This window comes from Octodon degus, unplaced genomic scaffold (genome assembly GCF_000260255.1).
Source record: "Octodon degus isolate 3935 unplaced genomic scaffold, OctDeg1.0 scaffold00085, whole genome shotgun sequence".
Taxonomy (NCBI): Eukaryota; Metazoa; Chordata; class Mammalia; order Rodentia; family Octodontidae; genus Octodon; species Octodon degus.
In genome coordinates, this window is record NW_004524661.1 from 6,063,085 (window position 1) to 6,077,041 (window position 13,957).

The 13,957-nt window shown below is 49.5% G+C and overlaps 1 protein-coding gene across 2 annotated transcripts in view; it reads right to left on the reverse strand.

The window, feature by feature from the left end:
- Wwc1 (WW and C2 domain containing 1) overlaps positions 1 to 13,951 on the reverse strand; it is a 169,929-nt gene extending 155,978 nt beyond the window's left edge. The window contains exon 1 of one of the 2 annotated variants that reach the window (XM_004637044.2): positions 13,599 to 13,951. In XM_004637044.2, coding sequence (XP_004637101.1) covers positions 13,599 to 13,717 — 119 coding nt within the window. In that variant the 5' untranslated portion in view covers positions 13,718 to 13,951. Of the gene's footprint in view, positions 1 to 7,012; positions 7,029 to 13,598 lie in introns of those variants that run through there. The other variant, XM_023721766.1, reaches the window with a different exon arrangement.
- Positions 13,952 to 13,957: the final 6 nt, after the last annotated feature.

Sequence of the window (13,957 nt, forward strand, 5' to 3'; positions counted from 1 at the left end):
GAAGCGCTTATTCCACTGAGCCATCTCCCCGGCCCTATGACCTATAATCTTAATAAATGTTAGCTAAAAATAAAGAAGCAGACCTGGGCATCATCCATGTAGCGTTGGTTTTGGGCACATGCAGAATGCAAGAGCTCTGAGATTAACAAGGCTTCCATCCAGATTTCAGAAGAAGGCCTGGGCGTCCAGGTAGTGCACACCTGGAAGGGCAGTGTGTGAAGCTGCGAGTGAAAAGTCTGAAGTGCAGTGGAAACTCCAGAAGTTTGGAGAAACCAGGAATGTGGGTCATCTAAGGAAAGTTGGATATTTTGTCCCAACAAGAGAAAAGTAACTAAGACACTATACTAAGCCCATAGGCTATTCAGGTCCAAAGCATTAGAAGGAAATTTGTTTCTTACTAAATCTTTCATCCTAAAGTATAGAGACTGAGCTCCACTGAGCAGAACAGAATCTAGCAAAGGTGCAGCAGAGATGGAACTGTCCACCGTGGACAGAAGCGCTCCTTCCCCTGCATGGAAGGAGCTGAGCAAAGCTGCTGCTGAGGAACACGCAGCACATGATTTGGCACTGGTTCCAACAGCCAGGACTAACTCAGGGTTGCTCTCCTCGACAGCCTACCCCAGCCTGACCTATGGGGTGGTGAGAAAGATGCTTTGAAGGGAAGCAGACGAGGTAGGCATGTCAGACTGGCATACATCAGCTGTACAATGCCAGGGAAGTTTTCAACATGCTAAGCCTCAGCTTTCCCATCAGCAGAATGGAGATGGTAACAGTCCTTGCCTCATACCATTACTATTAGAATAAAACTCAGTGATGCATTCAAAGAACATAGCCCAGAGCCTGACACAATCTATAATCTTAATAAATGTTAGCTAAAAATAAAGAAGAGGGGGAAGCTAGTATTAGTTCTCGTCCACAGTCCATGTTCTATAATGGCAAAAGCATTTGCACCCACTTTCTGGTTGGTTCAAGGATTCAGGTAAGTGTATGAAATCAAGACCAGGTTTGGTAGATGAAAAGGCGGTCCAACCCCCAAGGTAACAAATCTAAAGCAGCTCAAACTAATGCATTACTGCTTGCAATGGGAGTTGAAGATTTTCATTCAGGCGAAAAAAGAGCCCAAATGGTTTTGATACCTAACACACCAGGAGGGAAATACCAAGGTAGGCATAAAAGAGGGAAAATTACCAAAAAGTAAAGTAAATGACACTCCCCAGATAGCTGCTTTTCTACATTCTGCAACTATTTTAACACTTTTTTAATCATCTCAATTTTTCCAAGTAGAACTATATAAATGATAAATTTTAGAATGCTACCTGATATTCATATGGGTACCCTTTCCAAGGTACTTTTATAAAATCTCACTTGAACTCTACAAGTGGGAGGAAGACATCTAACTCCAGCTGTCATTCCTCTAGCCGCACCCCAGAATCAAGAGGGATTTCTAGAAATTGTATGCCCAGGACATGCCGCAGACCAATTAACTCAGAATCTCTGGGGTTCACCCTGCATGAGTATTTTCAGAACGGCCTTCTAGGAAGCTGATGATTCCAGTATGTAGCAAGAGTTGGGAACCACTAACTTTTTCTATCCCCTTCTCTCCAAGATACCTCTTCTTTCTCCCCATTGTGTTGTGGAAAGGGGACCAGGGGCCCTTACCCCCTATGACAGAGTTATGGATACCCTGCCTTAGGAAAGCACTGCATTCCTGTGTTCCTACTGTACCCCAGGCCCTGAGCTACCCAGGGACCAAGGATGGAGCAGGTGCAGGTGACCACACTCTTCTCAAACAGCTAATATGGTGTTATGGAGCAAGGGAGAAGGGGAAGTCTTTTCTAAACTTTATCTGTGAGCTGATTCCAGATGCAAAGGAGACATAAGGCGGTAGTAAGAGTCTGAAGAAGTGACTGCTGAGGTTTATCTTAGCCATTAAGAGCATAGGGATAATATTCAAATGGCCATAAGCCAATGAGGACAATTTCAACTGCTGCATAAACTGGTGCTCAGAAGGTTCTGCAATCCTGGTCAGTTTCTGCCATTCAACTACTAAAACAATTCTTGGGTCATTCCGGCTACAAATATTGGCTAACGGCTCATGGACTTAAAGGGGCAATGGGCCACCTGGAGGGTTTGTTAGGCATGCAGTGCCAGGCTGTACCCCAAGGGTTTCTGATTCAGTAGGTCTGACATGCGTAAAGCCGATACACTGTTCCAGGGCCACATTTGAAGAGCCATTTTTTCTAGGACAAAACCCTGGAGGTCCTACTGAGTAGCAAAGAAATGAAGAAAATCCAAGATTTTCTCCAATAGCTGCCAGGAAGTACTGTTTTTTTTTTTTTTTTTTTTTTTTTTTTTTTTTTTTTGTCAGTAATGGGAGTCCTGTAAGCTGTGTTTAAACTCCTGGAGATGTAAGATTGCTTTTAATATTCTGCCTAGCAAAAATCGTAACTTGGAAACGGTCTAGCTTCTTTGGTACAATCAGTTTCTCTAGAGAAGTTTTTCTCAGAGAAACAGAAAGAGGTTTACTTACGAAAAGAAATCTGATCTTCCAAACTTGGGAATTAAGCAGTAAGTCTCTAACCATACAGGCAGCACTAACATGTCCTCAGGAGGCTGGGACAGAGGCTGCAGATAGAACTGTCTATGGGTGGAATCTTACCAACCCCAGTCATAGATTCTAATTAATCCTTATTTCCCTAGTGCAGAACTGGAAGCTCAGGAGGGCTTAAGTAACCTAACCAAGGTCAAAGAACTAGCAAGTGACCAAGGTTTATAAAATTCAGTAGTAATCAGGGGATACTTGGTAAGGCCTCCGCAGGGGGCTTTTGAGGATCCCCAATGGAGGACAGATTTGCCTGCATGCCACATCTCCCTCTTTATGCTCCTAGGACAGAAGTAGGGAAGGTTCCCAGGGCTGAAGAGGCCCAGAGACCTTTCCTGGGACAGGCAGCTCAGCACAGGGTCCAGGCTCAATCTGAGAAACAGAGGGGCCAGCTTCCTCCAGCCTCCCTCCCTCCAGGAAGCAGGAACATGTAAATTCTTTTTTTTTTTTTTTTTCAGAACTGGGGATTGAACTCAGGCCCTTGTGCTTGCCAGGCAAGCGCTTATTCCGCTGAGCCATCTCCCCGGCCCCAGGAACATGTAAATTCTATACTTTCTAATTAAGGAGGTCCAGTCAAGGGCCAGGTGTGGTGGCGCATGTCTGTAATCCCAGCACCCAGGTGGCTGAGACAGGAGGACTGCATCAAGCTGAGGCCAGCCTGGGCTAGGGCTACAAATCAAAGTTTAAGACCAGGCTGAACTACATAGCAAAACTCAGTCTGAAAAAGACTACCAAAGGGGGGGGTGACCTTCTGGCTTTCAATATCACCCCCCGCCTGCCGGAGACTCCTTGCTGCTCTGTGCCTTGTTCCTTCATAGACAAGAAAACCCTACAGGTTTCTGCCAGGACTCAGACCCTGGCTAGCAACACAGAACAATGGTTTGCTCCAGTCGCAGGGCACAGGTGAGCGATGCCTGCCTGTGATGCTGTTCTCTTTAGTCCTCTTAGCTCAGGCAGAAGCACCAAGTTACTGCCCACCTTCAGTATCTTTACCTGTAAATGATCCCGGGATCCTACAGTGCCCATTCCGAGGTTACTATGACGATTGAATGAGCTGTCACATCAATACAGTAACTGCACACGCCAGCCACCTGGGGACCCACTGGAAATGCCCACTCCCCCACCCTGACCCACAGCTCAAACCCAGGTGTTCCTCAAGCCTTCCCGAGGGCTCTGATGCTTCTCCAAAGTTGATAGCCGCTGCTCTAGAACATAAGCTCCGTGAGGGAGAGCATTCTGGTGGTGTAATCGCTGCTGAATCCCTAGTGCCGCAGCAATGGCTAGCAGGTCACGGGCATGCTGCTTGGCAAATACTGGCCAAATGATCACTGGATTCCTCAAGGTGACACAGGAGAGGAAAGAGAAAAGTGTCACCTGTAGGTACATGTGCACCGTTCCTGCCTAGCTATGTCTCTCCCTGAATTGGAGGAAATTCAGTTAAGTTCTCAGACCTCAACCCTGCTTATCACAGCAGGCTCTTGCTTACACCCTACCGTGGGCAAAGATCTCTGGGCTCCAAATCCAGCTTCACACCGCCATTGTCAACAGGTGCCACAGACACCTCTATCTTCCTAAGATATGCAAAGGAATTCAAGAGAACACCAAGCCCCTGATCATAATGCAATTTACCTGCTCAACTATTGGCCAGTCTTCCTTACCCAAGTGGATATTCCATGGCAGCAAGGACTTTGCTCACTGGCCCTGGAGGCTAAGCACAGTAGGTACTCCATAAATACCTTTGGAGTGAGCGGGCAACACCTGGCTGGGTGGGACTGATAATGCCCAATGCCCTTCGGCACCTCCACCATGCTACAATCAGCAGGTTTCCCAACAGGTCTCAAATGCTGCAGGGGGGGAGACTGAGTGGAGGGACAGGTTATCAAAAGAACTTTGAAGGAACTCCAGGGAGCTCCTGCTCCGCCTTAGCCTTTATGGCTCCGCTATGACAATTCCATTATCTGGGCTACACACACACACACACACACACACACACAGTCCCTGGGCCAAATCAACTGCAAGAGTCGCTTCACTCCAGAAATTCCAAAGAAGGGCTGGCCTCTGATAAAACCTATGGGGGAGAGTTTACAGATTTATTTGTATGAGAGCTGCCAAGGAGGTTTGCAAATCCTAACATCAACATGGCTTCAGGTGAGCTGAGGTCCATCAGGAAAAGCCTTGTGTTGGCAAGGAAGAAACAGGGTCTGAGGTCCTCTATCAATACTCAGACTGGTGCTTAGTTAGTTTTCCAGTTGCAAAGCATGTTGTCTACTACGTACGGGGCTAAGACTACCACATGGATGTCACGGCATCCTCCCCACGACCCATGAAGGGAGGGTGGCTCCAGTCTCACTTCTGTTTTATTCTCAGAAGGAGGAATTGGCTTGAGGTTATTTATTTGTCAATAAGAGAGCCACATTTGACTCCCTGTCCTCGGTCTTTAAAAAGACCTCATCTACCACAAGGAATACTGTGCGGGTCAAACCAAGGACTGTCTGCAGCCACATAAATACCCCATCAGTGAGTAAGACACACACACACACAAATAGCTATTTCTGTTCATTTTCCACTAGTGAATAAAGACCTTTATCTTTTGCTTTCCTTTCTGAACTGAACTCGGGAAAAAAACGACGAGTGAAAGGAATGAGACTCTGAAAGCAGACGGATGGAGATTCAAATTCAAATTCTGTCCTTTTCTGTCTGTGTCATCTTGAACTTGACACCTGATGTCTCTCAGCCTGCTTCCCCACTTCCAAAATACCAGGAAAATATGACGTGTAACAGTGTCTGGCACATGACAGCCACTGGATGAAGGTCACTGAAGAAAATCATCAGTACTCATTGTTTTTATCACCTGTGTTATAACTTATGCCATAGGAGATGTCCCTTTAAAGCCCCATAGGTGGGGCTTTTCAGAGATGGCTGGATTTAGAGTATGTTATGCTGGGCTCAAAGTGTATGCTTACTAAGTTAGTCCACTTGTTGGCTCGGCAGTTGTGCGTGTTGAGCGCTACCCGCTCTAAGGGTGTGTGGCCTGGAAAGAATTTATGGGGCAGACAGGGGGCTGCTGTCACCACTCGCTGCTTCCACACTTTACTTACCTCAGCCCACCACAAGATATTTGTCCTCTGTGATGGCCTGTGCCATGCCACGCTGGCCCTGGTGCTATCCAACTATGGACTGAAACTTATACAAACTGAACTACAATAAATCTTTCCCCTTTTAATTTTGGGAGTCAGGTATTTTGTCTCAGTAACAAGAAAAGTAGCTGAGACCTGGCACCAGCTATTATTTATTATTATTAGTGATACAAACAACATAAGAAATTCCTAGGGGTTCGGGAGATAGCTCAGTGGGGCTGGGGAGATAGCTCAGTGGAATAAGCACTTGCCTGGCAAGCACAGGGACCAGAGTTCAATCCCCGGTTGTGAAAAAAAACAGAGCCTTAACCTTCAGATGCAGCATGAGAAGGCTGGCCCAGGGTCCTCTTATCCTAGCAGCCACCTGATACCTCTGTCTTGAAACTGTATCCTTCCAAGTCATTTACCACCCAGGGCATCCCAGGGTGGCCCCAGTAACCAATTAAACAAGTAAAGGCCCAGGAGTGGGGGGGCAGGCAGCGGTGAGAGGGGACATGCTACTAAACCAGGCTGGGACAACAGCAGGCAGCCGACTGGGGAAAGCCAGCAGCTGCTGTTGGCCTGGTATCCTGGCTGCCAGAGTGATGAATGGAGCAAGACAAGAAAAAAGTGCCAACAAAGGTGTCCCTAATCTTGATGCAGCTTCATTTTTTTTTTTTTTTTTTTTTTTTTTTTTTTTTCTGGCTGACCATTGAATGAGAACTTAAGCTTCAGTCCCTTTTCTTTGGCAGACATTTGAAACTGCAAGATCCCATTTCTTCCCAACTAGGAGATGTCATGGGTAGAAGCACTGAGGATGCAATGGGGGGGGGTGTGAGATGTGACCCTTCCCCTCGACGCAGGCTCTGCTCCACCCCTTCCCCTTCCAGCAGCTTTACAGACTGTGCTCCACACATGACTGTGCTCCACACATGACTGTGCTCCACACATGACGGACCTCACCACCCACCCCGCCCCATTATTTTAGCAAGAGGTTTTTGGCACTGGCAAAAGTTAAATAACAAAATGCTGCTATATCTAGTCTTACTTGCCTCTCCTTTCGTCTCACACTGAAACAGGGATTCAAGGCAGCCAAGCAGCTCAGCCCAGCGGCCTCAGGAGCGAGCCAAGCCTTTTGCTGTGCTACCGAAAAGCTGCTTGGGACCACTGAACTCTGAGCTGGGTGGGAGTTTTCACAGACTCAACTTGGATTCAGCTCCCAGCCCTGGCCCAGTGGAAGTGCTCCCTTCAGCAAGCAGAGAGGAGCTGGTGACAGACATGCCACCAAAGTCACCTTGCCATCAAGAGGATTCCACTAACCAAGGCCTCCTTGTTGAGGTGGGGATTATAGAGCCTCATCACCTAGAGACCCACAGACAGCACCTGACAGCATGGACCTATGGCACCAGGAAAGCAGGGCCAAAAGCTCCCATATACAGCTCTGCAGCACACACTGGCTACCTCTAACCGTCACTCATGTAGCCTTGTCTCTCCTTACGTGGCCCTGAGTTTGGCAGGCCAGCCTTCCCAGTAACTAAGGCAACCTGATTCTCTTCTCTTCAAAAGGGCAGTGTTTCTCTCACAGCTACCTGGGACCCTAGAGGATTGGAAAATCAGGTCACTTTGGCTAAGCCCTGTCCCCAGGAGGAGGAGAGATGGGGACAGACAGGAGCTGGCTTGGCTACTCAGTCCCTGGCTGCTGGGAGCATCTGCCCAGGTGACTCGGAAGTGACTTTGATCTCCTTGCACACTCTGCATCCTTCAAAGAGCTGCTCTGCCCCAGCACTCTTCTCTCTCCACAGCACTCTGGCTAGCTGGGGGATCCCAGAAGGTGGTTTTTAGGACAGCCAGTCTCCTAAGCTGCCATGAGAATCTTGCTGGCTTCTCTAAGGCTCCAACATATCCCCAAGTTCCACATCACATTTGCCCCTTCTAGGAATAAGTGGCAACCCTGGAGCTCAACTTGCCAAAAGGACTCCCCTGGGGCTTTGCAACAAGTGACTGAGACAGTGCAGATTCAGCTGCAGCTAGTGAATGTGCAGACCCAAGAAGTCCCTCCAGCTGGGCTCCGATATTCACCTTTCCAAGTCTCAGTTTCCCCAACTAAACAAGGAAATTGTACTCCTTATTTCACATGGTTGTCGAAAGGACTGAGCCCACAATATAAAACATTTAACCCAGCAGGGGACACAAAGTTAAGGTTCAACAGATGCCAGCATTTACTATTTTACTCATTTATAATGTCCCAAATCTCGGACCAGGGAGATGGCTCAGTAGAATAAGTGCTTCCCTGGCAAGCACAAGGGCCTGAGTTCAATCCCTGGTGGGGGGGGGGGGGAAGGGGAGATAAATAAATAAAGTCCCAAATCTCTTATTCCTTCCTGTTATGTGTACTAGTGCCGACCTTATTTCTTAATTATTCACACAAGATGCTCCCACGCATGGTAGACACTTGTGGAAGATGGACATCTTCAACTTAGGCCTTGAAAAGAACAGAAGTGAGCCAGGAGGGTCTGCACTGTGCACACTCCTGTTATCCCAGCACTCAAGAAGCTGAAGCAGGAGGATCACCACAAGCTCAAGGTCAGCCTGGGCGACATAGTGAATGTATGGCTAACCAGAACTATAGAGCAAGTCCCTGTCTTGAAAAAGAAAAAAAAAAAAAAAAAGCAGAAATGAAGATCCTGAATTTTAGCCACGCCACGAGGTATTAGTATTACAAGTCTAGAACTATTAAGACAATCACTTAGGAAAGAGACATAGAGCATAGAGGCTTTGAGTAAATTGCCTGGTAAGCTGGTTACATTTCTAGGTCAGAAAGCAAGTCAAAAGGTAAATGAGTAGAAAGCGACAGCAGTCCGACAATAACTCTTACTCCATTTTAACTGCTTATAAAAATAATCAGTCACTGGTGATGGCTGGTATTTTAACTGTAAAATTCCTATGACACAAGATCTAAACAGGGACACCATGAGCAACATTTGCCCGCATACACAGCAAAAAAAGAGCAACTCTGCCACAAGCATAAAACACACCTGATTTACTGCTTTGGATGAGGAAAACTTGGATTTGATTTTGAAGGAAAAGTTTACATAAGAGAGAAAAGAAACCTCCCCTAGACTCCAGGTAGGCGTTTGTTTGCCACATGGCCTTGGGCAAGGCACTTGTTTCTGTTTCATCCATGAAGTGACAGCCAGGACCACAGAAGCAGAAAGGTCCACCCAGCCACAATTGGCCTCCAATGGACATACGAGTTTCAGAAGTTACTTTTTCTAGTAAAAACAACTGGCAATTGATTGCCAGGCTCTGTGCTTTCCACCCTATTCGCTTTAGCCTATTTAGTCCTCGGTCACCTTTGATGGCTTATGTGCACCCCCTTTATCCAATAAAAGATAAAACTGAGATTGAGAGACTCGAACTAGCCAAGGTCACTTGGAGCAAGCAGCAGACCCAAGACCTCAGGGTCCAAAGGCTGCCCCTCTGCATAATTCACATGTCCTTCTCAGCGACCACAGGTTGGCACAAGAGCACCGTCACAGGCAGTGGTCATGCTTGCTCCCGTTCCACTTCCCGAGGCCAAATTCCAGAAGCAGTGGACCAGAGGTCTTGAGTTAGGAACTTAGCAGGAAGCCAGGGTTCAATCCCCGGAACTGCCCTGCCAGCCCGCCCCAGGGGCACACTGAGACAGTGATTGAGACTGGGCGTGGTGGCACGCGCCTGTAATCCCAGCACTTGGGAAGCTGTAAACAGGAGAATCACTAAGAGTCCCACCTATGTAGTGAGATCCTGAACACCCTGGAGACCCTTCCCTAAATATAGAAAAAAGAAAAAATATGTGGGTTATAGAGTCAGTCTGCTGGGCATTCATTCACACAGCAGCTTCACAAAAGCAGAGTGCCTTGGGTGGGCTATGTAGCTCACCAGGAAGGCCCTAGGTTTAATTCTCAGCTCCCCTACACAAAACCCCACAGAAAAAAGAAAGTTGGGTGGGTTCACAGAATCTACTCTCTCTTAGCTTCTAGTAATCTAACAAGATGACTGCACTAGGCCCAGCATTGTTGGTGCTTAAAACAGTAATGCATAGAAACCACTAAGTGGACCAGAAGATATAGTAAAGGCTCAATTATTGCTCTTCCCCTCAAGAGGAAGATATAATGAGGGTCACATGTAGTTTCCAAGTTTATCCTTGGCAGGAGTCATGAACTTGGGACTCACAGGTCCCAGAAACTATGTGCAAAAGAACTGTGTCTATCCTTTAGGAAGAATCCTGTACCTCTATCAGTCTCAGCAGAGTGTGGGACATACAGGACATTAAGACTTTTGAAGAAAAAAAAAAAAAAAAAAGACTTTTGAGAGCTTAGATCCAACTTCCTACAATATAAATTATTTCAGAAGCAGCAGGGTCAGCAAAGCATGGCCCTGGAGTCACAAGGGAAGCTTCTGAGTCCTCCAGAGCCACATGGGCCTTTAGGACCTCTTACCCAGGGCTGCCTGGGGTGCCCAAGGTGTTCCTGAATAGACTGGAAAATGAAACAGGGAATGAGCAGGAATTAGGCTTTAGGAGCTTTCTCCAGTGGAGCAGTAGGGCCAGTCCTAATGAACTATTCTTCTTTGAAGAATAATCGGTGTCTTTGTTTTTGTATACTGTGAATGAAATACACAAGGAACAGCTCCCAGAAGCACCCAACTCCTGCTGCCAAGGAACCTGGCTCCAAAGGGCTGTATGCCTGAGCTGCAGTGATTCCCTAAGGACTGTGGCCTTCCCAGACTGGTCCGGCTTCAGGCTCAGCTCAGCTGGTGTGCTGCTGGAGCCTTTGGCCCAGTGGGCAGGGCCCAAGCTACCCCCTGGACCCTCTCCGGTTGTTGAGACAACTATCCTCAGGAATTCCAGCCTCCTGGTCTTCCCTGGGTGAGAAGGGGAGAGAGCTGGCAAAACAGGCTGCTTGGCTGCTCTTCCAACCCCTGGTGAAAGGGGAAGCTGAAAACGAGCGTCCCTACCCCCAGCAGCCCCAGGCTGAGCTGGGCAGCACACAAAACAGCTCAGCCCCAGAGGGAGGAATGTGCCAAGACATTCTTCAGGGTTAGTAACCCGAGACGCTATTTTGTCCATGGTGGCTAAGAAATCACTTTTCCAACTGAAGGACCATTTGACTCACTTCTTTTAAATTCAGGGGAATGGGCAGGCAACTCCATGATCAAGAAAAAAGGCAAGGCAATACACACACACACACACACACACACACACACACACACACACACGAGCGCGCTGGCAAAGGGTGGAACTTTTTTTTCCTAAATGAGATGTGTTTCACAGCAGAATTGCAGAAGTGACTGCCCACCTCGCCACCTGAGAAAACTTTACTAAATCATTTCCCTCCCTTCCCTGCAGTCCACCTCCAACGCTCCATCTCCCCACCAGCCCCCAGTAAAGGTAGAGGCAGGAGGGCCTAAAATCCTATCTGAGAGCCTACAGGCCCTGGCAAACCATCTAAGCAACTACTCTCATCGCAGAGACCTCAGTCCTCAGAGGTCAAGGAACTCACCGTGGCCACACAGGCTACACTGAAAGGCAAAAATAATTCACGGCTACATAGAAAGGAAATTCCAGAGGCCTGTAGGTGGCCATCCTCCACTCAGCTCTGTCTCCAAACCTTCATGGCTGGCCACACTTGCCCAGCACAGGTGGGATGACCAGGTAAGACAACAGAGCCTTAAAGCCTGGTCATATTCGAGGTGGAAAGGAGGAGCAGCTCCACACTTGACTGGATGTTTCTGACTTCCCTCCATAGTTTCTAAGCCAAACTCCCCCCAAACAAGGACTGTGCAGGCCTTGAGCTTCCTGGGGCCCTAGGAAGGCCGTAACATTGAGCTAAAACACGGCACCCTTTTTTCCCCTTCAACCTCCTTTTTTCCGGTTTTTTTCTGTATATTGTATTTTTCAGAGTTTTCTTTTTCTGCTTATAGCAATAGATATTACTAGTTTCCCACTCGTGAAAGTTGTACAAAGATATTTAAAGTGAGTTGATCTAAAGTGTAGTATTAAGTAAGCAATTGCTCATGAGGCTGTATTAAAGTCATGGCAGTGGACCACCTAACACTAAAATTGGGCAAACTGCGTTCCAGCCAAGATAGTTCTTTATTGAAGTCCATGCTTGCCTTCCTCCAAGGGCAAGAATGACTGGAGCTTGCAGGAAGCGTCCTAAGACTGGATGGATGATGATCACAGCTGGTGGGGGCAATCCTAGGACCTGCCTGTGGCCTCAGCCCTAGGGACTTGCTGGAGAGGGACTTGTAAGTTTCAGCTTGTCTGTTCTGAGGAAGAGGACGAGGGAGGAGGGTCAGACACACCGCTGACATCACCCCTAGGGCAAGAGACCTGAGGCAGGTGACAGAGAACCCCTCCAGGAAGGCAACAGTGCACAACTGGAACTCACAACAGGAACTCGGTGTGTACTGGTAGAAAGATGTAAATTGTTGAGTAGATCCCATCTCTGGGCTTTGAATATTTTCTCCTATTTAAGAAAGAATTGGGAGTTGAGCTTTGATCTGTATTCCCTTCAACTTTCAAGAACTCCACTGTCACTCTGTCCTTCGAGGCAAATCATCTGCAAGCAGGCAATAGAGGGGTAGCCTCCCTGAGAGACATTCTACCACTAAAGTGTTGTCCTCCAGATTATACTAAGACATCCTGCGTGGTGCAGAGCTCAGAGTAGGCACCCTGGAAACGATGGCTGAATAAATGAGCCCAAGTCCTCAATAGACATTACAGGGAATTTCAGTTGCCCCCCCCCCACACACACCTCTTGCTACACACCTCCTCAGGGACTTCTCAGATACCCCCACACCCAGTTCCAAAGGATGAAGGTTCCAAAAAATCCACCTCACTTGCTTCACAGGGACCTAATTCTCAAGGTCACAGACCAGGTAAAAATCCCACCTTCCTCAAACACTGGCAAAAATCCTATGTTGGCAAAGGACACCAAAGTAGTCTGGGGCAGCAGAAGTGGCCTCTCAACCGCCAGGTATTGTGCGGCAGGGTGCGCGTGCAAACAAATGCCCAGCGTCAAAACCTGGAGAAAAGTCTGGTGCGGAGCTTCCACCTGCCTCAGCAAAATTTGACGCTGCGGCCGGCGTGGTGCCCACCAAGGTCAGGCCTCCCGGTGCACGGCTGAGGAGTCTCAATCCCGAGAGGGCACTGGGGGAGGAGGAAGCCAGGAGGAGGGCCTGGCGGGAGTCCTCTCACCTCCATCCGCATACTAACAGCTTCCAAGTTGCCGTGAGATTCCTGGAGAACCTGTCTCCCCCTCATCCGGCTTCCCCCTCCCCCTCTTTCCTACCCACCGTCGGCCTCCCGACTCTCTCCTACGCTCTGCAGCCCGGGAGGCACCTGTCAAAAAGCACGCTCCACGCTGCCCGCCCCTAGCCCAGCACCCTTCCTCCGGTCGTCTCTCACCAACCCGGGGTCCCTACCACCCCTCCAAGCTAGATCCCGGCCCCTTGGGCCAGGCAGGCCTCCCGGGAAGCCCCAGCTTCTCCGCGCAGAGTCTTGTCCCTACCACCCCCGCCCCGGCCCGACCTCGCTTCCTAAAGGGGCGGGGGCGGGGCTAGCGCTTAAGGTCAAAACTCCCGGCAGGTGCCGGCTGGGGCCTAAGTCCTCCACCTGGGGGCGTCGGTGGGGGAGCCCAGGCACCTCCGCTCTAGGCACCTACCGGGACAGGCGTGGCGCTCCAGAAAGGGCGAGGGCCGGGAGCAAAGTGAAGAAAGCGCGAGGCGCGCGCTCCCCCCGCCCCCGCCCGGCCGGGACGCTGGTCCTACGGGCAGGTGGGAGTCCAGGCAGGGCTACCTGGGAGGACCGCGCTGCCCCCACCCCCAGTTCCTACCTGTCCCGCGGGTCGATCCAGCTGGTGGTGCGGTTCGTGTGGTCTATGTAGTAGACCTTGCCGTCGAAGTCGCGCGCCTCCTCCCAGCCCTCCGGCAGGGGCAACTCCGGCCGGGGCATCTTTCCTTACGCCGCCTGCGCTCCCCCATGCAGTTCGCGGCCGCCGCGGGGCTCAGCGGCTCCGGTCAGCCGCCCCAGGTCTCGGGGGCTGCCAAGGCAGCATGCTCTGAGGGCCCGCGCGCGGATTGGGGTCTCTAGTGGGGGCCGGCCGGGATGGCGCCGCTGTCCATACCCGGCCCGGCGCGGCCCGCTCCTCCCGCCGCCGGCCTCTCACGCTGCCATGTGCGCCCGCAGCGGCGC